We start from the raw sequence: 10,676 nt of genomic DNA, 5'->3' as shown, positions 1-10,676 counted from the left end.
AAGGTACAAAGTACAAAAGACACGGACCCTGCATTTCTTGTACTTTGCACATGAACCCATTAGGACCTGAGGCCGACTACAAATGCCTTCTAAATCTGTAGTTCTCAAACCTTTTTCGTGCCAAGAAGGACCCCCAAAATGATATATACAGTACATATATCTGTATATATGGCCGTGGACCCATCGTCTGAAAATGTTCAAACACTTCCAAGATTTTTCAAAAATGTAAAAAAAAAATTGCTGATGTATAAGCTCGCAGCGTGGTACGAAGTGACGCGTTGTGCCACGGTTTTAATGAAGACGATTCTACAAAATGTCAAAAACAGTTGCTATTATATCAGTGGTGGTCAAACTTTTTCATGTCAAGGACCCCCAAAATTATATGTGTTTGGCTGCAGACCCCCCTCCCCCTTCCCCATCTCAAAATATGTTGTTTCAGGGACCCCCCCCCCTCCCCCAAAATATTTGCTTAAAAACAAAATCCAAAGAAATCACAAAATGACTCAGGTTTTAATGGGTTTAACACAAAAAGGCAGTGAACCTATGCGAGTTTAGTCCAGTGCCTCCTTCTTACCTCCTGCTACCTTAGGCCTGCTCCCTGTGACGCACCGTTCCCGCCGAGGCTACCGACATCGACCTCGCTGATGCACGGTTCGAACCCGCCTTTCTTCTAGTCCAGTGGTCCTCAACATTATTATCAGCCCAAGGACCCCTTAGCTGAGAGAGAGATGAAGCAGGGACACCCCCCCCCCCCCACCGCTACATATTGTATAAAATTGTGTTGCAGATTCAACTAGATTTCATAGACTTGTTTGACAGGCTGACAGTACTTCCATGTTGGATTCATTTCATACATTTAACCACTTAAACCGTCAATGCTAAGTAAACTTGACCTTTGGCTCCCCACCAAACCTCTTAATAGCCGATCTACAAGCTCACCGCGCCTCGCAGCTTGTAGATCTGCTATTTTCGACTACTGTTATCACGCAAATATTTGGCGGCCCCCCTGTAGTAACTCTGCGGACCCCCTAAGGGGTCCCGGACCCCCTTGTTGAAGAAGACCCCTTGTTCTAGTTACAAGCACCGCGTCGCGTTGCGTTGCAATGAGTTGTGAGCTTGTAGATTTGCGCTGTGATGCGTAGTGTGTAGGGTTGGAATCTTTTAGGATTTTAACGATTCCCTCTTAACGGTCCGCCTCATCGATTCCTATAGGGAGGGTTCCAAATGGACCCTTAGAGGTGTGTAACTCTGAGAGGGTACAAATGAACACTTCCATTTGTACCCTCTCAGAGTTAAGGCGGTCCTTGAAATTAAAAACAGTTTGAGAACCACTAGTATTGTTATTGTATAGCAGACGTGATGAAGTCCACATAACCAGCTCTGACAGTGTAGATTAAACCCGGTTCCGGAAACGGTTCCAAATGTGATGGAACCGATTTCCGGGTTCCTCAATGTCGGATCCGGTTCCTTCGGTTCCCGGATCCCAACACTAGTTGTGTGAGCTGGGCTGGTATGATGGGCTAAATGTGGTGCACGACACTCATGCACAACTATGTGTAACGCAGTTGTGTTCGCGTGTGAGTGTGCTGAAGAGCCCCCCCCCCCCACCACCACCACCTAATGTCTCTAAACCAGTGGTTCTCAAAGTGGGGTCCAGGGACCCTCGGGGTTTCCTCAAGGGGGTTCCAAATGGACCCTTACAGGTCTGTAACTCTGAGAGATGTACAAATGGAACCAAACGGAACCCGTACTTGTACATCTCTCAGAGTTACGGGGGTCCTTGAAATCAAAAACAACGGTTTCGAGAATCACCGCTCTGAACGACAGCGAAATCGAGACCGTCGTCTGCATGTGTGTCCACAGTGTCTCCGCCAGAGCCGTGCACGTCAGGACCTGAAGACGTGCACGGCTCTGACCACGTACTGCCTGCAGATGGGGCATTCGTTCATCCGCTTGCCGCAGCGGCTGCAGGTGACCATGTGACCGCACTCCAGCAGCACGCAGTCGATGGGCGAGTCCATGCAGATGCGACACAGGTTGTCCTCCAGACGCTTGGCCGTGGCAGAGTCTGGAACCGGAACACACACACACACACACACATAGAGGCAATGGGAATGTGCTTTATTTTTGTTTCTGTTGTCTCTGTCGCATTCCTAAGCCAATAATGTCATGACGGTCATGAACTTATAGAAAATAAGTCATTTTTTGGGTGAAATATCCCTTTAATCTAATAATGTACAAAGCGTGATATGCTTTCCACACCTTAATGTCTAATATCATCATGTACATACCTGCTATGTTCATGCACCTTGTTTGCATGAATCGGCATGAATCGGTTTCCGACACCTTGTTGTCTGAAACCGAGCTGTAGCTTAATGGTAACAAACCCAGAACCTGAGACCCAGACTTCCCGCTACCTCTCTGAACTCCTCCCAACGCCACGCCCCCCTCCCGCTCCCTCAGGTCAGGTGATGCCAACCTCCTGGACATCCCTAAGACAAAGAAACGAACCTGGGGTGACAGGGCCTTCTCAGTGGCCGCCCCCTCCCTATGGAACTCACTCCCAGCTCACGTCAAAGCTTTTTAATCTAGTTCTTTCCTAATAAAGTTATTTTTATTTTGGTTTCTGTTTTGTAAAGTGACACGGAGTACTCAGAAATATAAATTGTATGTATTATTATTATTATTATAAATACTTAACAAGGCATGGGGCATGGTTCACTTAGTTCTTGTAGTTGAAAAGAGTCATTTCATGTCCCTCATGTATGGGAAGAGTTTCAATGAGTTTTAATTCATGCAATACCTCTTGTCAACCAGTAGGTGTCCTACCAAACCACAGGATCTAAAATGTCTCAGTAGAAGAGCAGGTAGACCACCACCACAGTTGTATTATTATTTATCTTGTATTAACATACTCTACCATACAGATTATTTGAAATAATATATTATTCACAAAAAAAAAAGCTTTAACTCCACGTAGTTCATTCGCAGTCAGTCTGGAAAAGACACAAGCTGTGAGACTTTGAGTTTATATTCAAATGCAACTGACTTCAAAACAACATAGCTTGAATAAAATCAAACATTTACCTTCATTGGTTGGTGTTGTGGTTGACACTGGAAAGACAAAGAAATACTTCATCATCCAAATGAATGAAAGAATTCAAAATCACACTCACACACACAGAAGAAAATAGATGGATAACAGATGCAAGAAATATCTGTAGGTTTTGTGCCAGAACAAAATGACCAGTCAACTTTATAGGCCTCACAGTTAAATAAACATTGCGTTGTGCAGTGTGTGCGCACACCAGTACATGAACATGGCCAGTCTCACTTTTTGGTAATAATGTCAACTGAAAGGTGTAAGCCTCCATGATATGTGCAATCAGAACAGTTTGAGAAAGATGAATAGTTAGAATAGAAGCCTCATAGTTAGATGAACTAATTCAACACTCAGACGTGAGCCATTTAGAAGAGGGTCTGTGTGTCTGTAACTTACCCGCTGGACCAATCAGCGCCAAACATGTGTTTCCATTTTTCTCCAAATTTGGTAATTGTACCAATTCCCAATCCCCCCTTGTACTGTAGTCCCTTGTCACTGCTGACACCTTCTGGTTAGTTTATTATGGAGGGTGTAGACGAGCATGTTTCTCCTCCAATAGAGACACACGGGCGGAAACGGAAGGCCTACAAATTCACGCCCACTTTTGAGATAGCGCCGCTACTCGAGGTCCGTTAGAACGACGAACTGCAGCTCTCAATGCATTCCCTATGAGAGGATATGAGAATTAGCCTACTTTTAAAATTATCCTGCATTAACTGGAGACGATATTGATTTAAATAAAAATATGTTTCCAAATGTATGGAGTGTCTTTGTCAACATATCTTCTTGTTTTCTTAATAGTTGATGTGTTTCACATTTAATTTGCCACTTTAACGAGTTACCCATAATGTTAACACAGCAGAGGGTAGACGGCAGACAGAGAAGTTGTCGCATTTCAGTGACATCACTGTCTTTACGAGCGCCGAGCGCCGACCAGTGGTGTACCCACACTGTAGAGGCAGGACAGGCGGTCGCCTGCCCAACTAAGATCTCGCCTCCCCTAAAAAAAAAAAAAATTACCCGAAAATGTGTCATTGCGTGCTTAATGTCCTCAAAGTCACGCACCCAACAAGCTTTGAACTGAGCAGATTGGACCTTCTGTTCCAGAGATAATGACCAAAACATATTGAAAACGTCCACTTTCGCCAGTTTTCTGGGTATTGAAAACCTCAAGGGATGCGTCCGTGACGTATATACCATGCGACCACTTAAAGTCTAGATCTCCGATGCTAGCGGTTTTGACATACTGATGGAGTATATTATAGTATATTGTGGGTAGTATATCGAGATGACAGATATGGGACATTAAAAAGGACAAATCAAACAAATGGGACACTTTATTAGAACACCCAAAAAGTCGCTACAGCCTCAGTAGTTAACCAATGAAATGACGGTATTTTACAATGCCTCTCATAAAGATTGCATTGAGTGCTGCAGTTCATCTTTCTAACGGACCCCGAGTAGCAGCGCTGTCTCAAAAGTGGGCGTGAATTTGTAGGCCTTCCGTTTCCGCCCGTGTGTCTCTATACACGTGAAGCCACCAGTCCGCTCACTGATAATCTTTTATATTTTTTGGCCAATGTGAATGAAATGCTATATTTGGCCAGCAATCTATTGTATTGACAGGCAAAAATATAATACTGACAGACAAAAAAGAGGGAGATGGGAACTATGCTGAGACTTGCGTGGTGCATGATTATTATGTATTAACCCATTAAAACAGGGAAAGTATCTGTGCCATTTTAAAATTTAGCATATACAGTATAGTAACATACTTTTTTCACAAAACTCTTAGGATTTAGAACAGTGGTTAAGAACAGTGGTTCTCAAAAACAGCAGATATACAAGCCAAATACATATTATTTTGGAGGTCCTTGGCACAAAAAAAAGGCATTTGTAGAATCGGGTCAAAAGTAGAAAAGCTTTCCATACCTTGTGTCTGGAGGTCTTTGTGGTCGTTGTAGAGATGGGTGACTCTCTCCATTAGCTCCCACTTCTCACAGCAGCCCTTGAAGTTGACAAAGTTCTGGGCCAGGATCTCCTTGAGTTGACGGACGCTCAGTCCCTCGATATCCTCCACACGGCTCAGGTCCGACAGGGACGCCCTCCGGCCGGGCATCAGGCTCTCGCCGTCTGAAGACTGCAGGAGGACAACGACTGAACGTGATTTATTTGAGCAACCGAGCAGTGACTGTGAAACTATTGCAATGAGGCTGTTTGTGTACTTGTACAGTAGGTATGTTTTTAGCCCCTTAAAGGAGTAGTTCACCCCAAAAATTACTTATTTTCTATCAATTACGCATCCCATGAACCCTTGAATTCATGGAGATTTTTTTGTTTTTGTCTCATTCCTGAGCAAATAATTTGATGACCGGCGGACTCTCCGGTAGGAGACTCAAAGAGTCTCTCATGAGTCTCCGATGGTCATCAAATTAGATAATAAGTAACTTTTTGTGTGGACAAACATTATTTTATACCTTTGCTATTCAAAAATAGCAGATATACAAAATCATAGCGTGGCACCGAGTGTCGTGCTACGAGCTTGTAGATTTGCTTTTTTTTGTTTTTATCGTGAAAATGTGTGCAAATCCTGGGGGGTCCCAGGAACTAAATATTTTGAGATGGAGGGGGGTGTGTCCACGGCTAAATGCATATAATTTTGGGGGTCCTTCACATGAAAACGTTTGAGCATCACTGATATATAACTACACTTTTCAGAAAACTGTTAGGATTAGAAGACATTTGTAGAATCGGGTCCTCAGGTCTTAATGGGTTAACCAGTCACAGAAGTTGGACCCACTTTCTACAAATAGAAACCAGGTTAAAACAGCCATAGATTTCAACAACAAAGAAATGTACCTTCTCATCCTCATCATCTTCCTCATCGTCGTCATCATCATCATCCTCGTCTTCGCCCTCTTCCTCGTCTTCCTCGGAGACGTTCGGAGAGGCGTGCTGCTGGGCTGCGGGCTCCAGGCCCGCTTCATAGGGCTGTCAGCGTCAGGAAAGTTTAGTTGACCATTCATTGTCATAAGTACAATTGCGATTAACGATTTAATTGTGTTTTTTTGGCACTGAACATGTGAACGTATAAATAAAAATGACATTTCTGTCCCGGACGGCTGGCGTAGCTGTCTGGCCACCTAGGCTGCTAATATCCCGCCTGACGGCGTGTCGCGGGTTCGACTCCCGATCCCGACGACCTTTGCTGCGTGTCCACTCCCCATCTATCTCCCATTTCCTGTCAGTCTACTATCTATATCAATCAAAAGGCAGACAAAAAGCTCCAAAAATATATTTAAAAAAAAACAAAATTAAATTTCTGTTTGCCTTTTAGGCTTTCAAAACATATTGTGAGATATGACAAATAATATAAATACACAAAGACATGACTGACAGTACTAAACATCTAAATAAATAATGAACTATGGCCAACATAGGCTATATTTAATACTTCGATACTTTCAAAAACGAATTAAAATAGTGGAATTAGGCGATCTACAAGCTATCTGGTATCTCTGCTATTTCTGAAAACGTGTGAAAATGTATCAACACTTTTCAAGATGAAAACAATTATGACGATCATGCGAAAATAATTGCGGATTATCTCAAATAATTGCGATCGGGGGGGGGTGTGATGATGATGGTAATAACTGTGACAAGGCCTAGCCTACCGGTTGATCCGCGTGTTCGGACAGGGAGTCGGGGCTGGCGGGGCCCTCGGCCAGGGGGAGGAGGAACTCTGGAGAGGAGGTGGGGCCGTTGTTCTGGGGGCCGGTCTCTGTGCTGCTGCTACTGCTGCTGCTGGGAAGGTTCTGGTCCAGGACCAGCTCCACCAGCTCCTCCTTCTCACGACACATCTGGGTGGGGACCTCGTGGAGGTGGAGGTAGTCGCGCAGCTCACGCACCTTTTGTGTGTGTGTGTGTGTGTGTGTGTGTGTGTGTGTGTGTGTGTGTGTGTGTGTGTGTGTGTGTGTGTGTGTGTGTGTGTGAGGTGGGGGGTGAAGGGGAAAAGTACATTGTTGTCAAATATCAAAGCGCTTGTAATACAGTTACTTACAATTTCCAGTAAGATACGTTTTCAAACACAACCCAAGACGATCAGGTTCTCGTACACGGACACATATGTGTGAATAGATATTTTACACTGTACACACACATACATGTATATAATATTTAGAAGTAGGACATGTATGCACACAGCACCTTTAAGCACCTCAGTGCAATGAGCTTGTATCTTCTATTTTTGAATACCCAAAGAAATCTTTTTTTTTTTTAGTATTCTTTTTATTAAGGTGATACATTACAGCTTTACATCTCAATATCATTGTGTGTGATATGTGACATATCTTGTAATACACCTTGTGGTTTTTTCTTTTTTATACATAAATGACACGACAAATGGTGAAAAAGAAGACGATGGGCTGGAAGGGATCATGGGGTGCACAGTACTACACATTACACACTTCTGTTGCGAATTTAGCGTACTGGCAGACTTGTTTGTGCTCATAGCCATGTTGTGCTCCCATCATATTACTAGCATTTGGAGCGGATAATGCACCACACAATAAACAAGACATAAAACATACAGAAAATGAAATAAAATTAATAAATGGGAATCAAGAGAAACAACAAAAAAATAAGGTACAGAATAAAACTGAAATATACAAAAATATATATACCCAAAGAAATCTTAAAATGACACAGATGCGTTCCCGGATTGAACGGGTTAAAATGACATTTGTAGTTATTGTTCTAGTTATCGTTCCACTGTAGATGTGGCTGGCCGTTTAGCCCTATAGTAATAATAATAGGATACTTTTAACTCGCGACATAGTGCAGGCTGCTCATTTCAGATTTAATTAATACATTATTGCGACCGTAGGTCGCATTTACTATAGAAACCTGCTCCAGGTGTCCGTGCGTCCCTCCGTCACACACGTCACACTTTTGCCCTGCTCATATCTCCGCACCCGTTGCCCCGATCCATGCCAGATTTTGCACACACACTCCTTACCTGCCAAACTACACCCTCCAAGGACCCCCGGAGCTCCAGGGACCCCCAGCTGCCTCGGGGACCCCCAAGTGTAAAAAATCAGCACGTCACACTTTTGCCCTGCTCATATCTCCGCACCCGTTGCCCCGATCCATGCCAGATTTTTGCGACCGTAGGTCGCATTTACTATAGAAACCTGCTCCAGGTGTCCGTGCGTCCCTCCGTCACACACGTCACACTTTTGCCCTGCTCATATCTCCGCACCCGTTGCCCCGATCCATGCCAGATTTTGCACACACACTCCTTACCTGCCAAACTACACCCTCCAAGGACCCCCGGAGCTCCAGGGACCCCCAGCTGCCTCGGGGACCCCCAAGTGTAAAAAATCAGCACGTCACACTTTTGCCCTGCTCATATCTCCGCACCCGTTGCCCCGATCCATGCCAGATTTTGCACACACACTCCTTACCTGCCAAACTACACCCTCCAAGGACCCCCGGAGCTCCAGGGACCCCCAGCTGCCTCGGGGACCCCCAAGTGTAAAAAATGAGCACATGTGGACAAATTACCAAATGACCACCCCAACGGGGCTGCTCACGGGGCATTCCCGGGGACCACCCACTCCTGGTGCTCCAGAACGGATGCAAAAGTGGTGGCGCCCCCAGTGGAGGACCCCCTGCCACTGCAGCTCACATAAAATGCCGTAACTCGGGCTAGGAGCGTCCGGGAGAGCCGCGGCCGGTACCTATTCGTCCGCCAAGGCAACGCGGACACCCCACCCCTAATTTCTCACATGGCCCTCTTCTAGCGCCACCTTCAGGCCGCTTTTCACAACACATTTTTGCCCACTACTCCTACAGTTTTGCCCCTAAAAACACGCAAATTGCTACACACTACACAGTATGTCTACACTCATGTCATCAACATGCCTGCCACCACATTTCTTAGACCACCAAACAAAACTATACATTGCCCACACAACTAGGAACCAATCGCCGTTACAGCCCTCTTCTGTATACATGTGACCTACGGTCGCTTATCTCCCGATTAGGGAGTCTTACTGGTAGTAGTAGTGTAAAACTGTAAGATTTATGCGTAGGTCTAACCCTTTTCTCCTTTTAGCATGAAATGTACAGTATTGTAAAATTGTACACCACAAAGTGTGCTGTGATTAATGTACATATTTAGCTATTTCTGACCTTACTACTCGTTGGTATTCTTATCATTGTCTTTCCGTCCCCCCCCCTCGGCCAAGCTAACATTGGTCAAGCCTCACGTGACACGTGACAATACGTTGAAAGAGTGTGCTCTGATTGGCTAGTGAGACGCATGACGTATAGCTGTGTCACTTTGAAAGAGAGGTAAGACAGGAATAATCACGAAATGGCTGAGATTTCGTGATTATTCCTGTATATAAATAGCTTAGACAGGATTAATCAAGAACAGTACTTTCCAGTCACAGTTGATGACACGGTGCAACTAACTCTTATTATGCAAACTGAAGAAGCTAATCATTGTCTGCAAACTGATGAAGAAGCAAAGGCGCAACGCCTATCATCAAAGTTCCAATCTTGGAATAAATTCCAATATTTGCTGGCGGAGACTTGTGCTCCGAGGAGCACATTTTCTAGTTTATTTTGTTATTGTTGTTATTGCTGCTTCCATGTTGAGGAACTGAAACTCTTGAATCTCATTGTTAGGGGGTTACGCTGTCCGTGCAAATTCTAATTTTGTCATTTGTCTCAATGTCAGTAGTGTGTTAGCCTCGGAAACCCATGCCTTTTTTTTTGTTTCAAAAGAAAAAAAGCCTGGGAGAACCTTGCAGGAACGCTGGTCTTAGGACCTTGTTATCTCCTAACCAATCAGAGTGCTCCAAACCCAGGCGCTGGAATCCAGCGCCTGGGTTTGGCTCCGCCCTTCAAGACCATCGATTGGGCTCGTTCTTTCAGTCTAGTAGTGTGTAAACACACTACCCTTATCTACTCAAATAAATGAAGGTACCAAAATGGGGAGGTTGAAAGTGGATAGGTTTGAATATCAGACTATGAACAAGTAAAGAAGCAGACAGGTGACCCACCTTGAGCCTCATCAGCTGGGCGCGGTCAAAGAAGGTGCCACGGAAACGTTGGCACGTGTGACACAGAGGTGGACGGAGAGGCTCCGGCTGCACCGAGCAGCGCCCACAAAAGTTCTTCTTGCAGTCCACACAAACATGCTACACAAAAGGAGACACACACAGTTATGTTAACATGCTACACAAAAGGAGACACACACAGTTATGTTAACCTGCTACACAAAAGGAGTCACACACAGTTATGTTAACCTGCTACACAAAAGGAGTCACACACACGTATGTTATCATGCTACACAAAAGGAGCCTCAGTGGTAGAGTGGCCGGTAGAGCGGCCGGACGGGAACCGCAAGGTTCCCAGCTCGATCCAGGGCTCCCCAGAGTTAGTGTCGAAGTGTCCTTGAGCAAGACATTGAACCCCTAATTGCTCCTGATGAGCAGGTTGGTGCCTTGCATGGTTTCCTCTGCCATCGGTGTGTGAATGGGTGAATGTAATGCATAATCTA

The 10,676-nt window shown here is 44.8% G+C and overlaps 1 protein-coding gene across 1 annotated transcript; it reads right to left on the bottom strand.

The window, feature by feature from the left end:
* Nucleotides 1–1,791: 1,791 nt before the first annotated feature.
* LOC311057129 (E3 ubiquitin-protein ligase rififylin) lies at nucleotides 1,792–10,281 on the bottom strand. The gene is made up of 6 exons (XM_084074068.1): nucleotides 10,177–10,281; nucleotides 6,778–7,011; nucleotides 5,963–6,094; nucleotides 5,036–5,243; nucleotides 3,088–3,114; nucleotides 1,792–2,068 (listed from the first exon to the last, which is right to left on the bottom strand). Exons 1-6 carry the CDS (start codon nucleotides 10,186–10,188, stop codon nucleotides 1,887–1,889), a joined length of 795 nt encoding a protein of 264 aa, XP_083930194.1. The 5' UTR covers nucleotides 10,189–10,281; the 3' UTR covers nucleotides 1,792–1,886.
* Nucleotides 10,282–10,676: the final 395 nt, after the last annotated feature.

The sequence above is a fragment of the Gymnoscopelus microlampas genome, assembly GCF_963454915.1.
Source record: "Gymnoscopelus microlampas genome assembly, chromosome: 12".
Lineage (NCBI taxonomy): Eukaryota > Metazoa > Chordata > Actinopteri > Myctophiformes > Myctophidae > Gymnoscopelus > Gymnoscopelus microlampas.
This window is presented reverse-complemented; position numbering and strand designations above follow the sequence as displayed.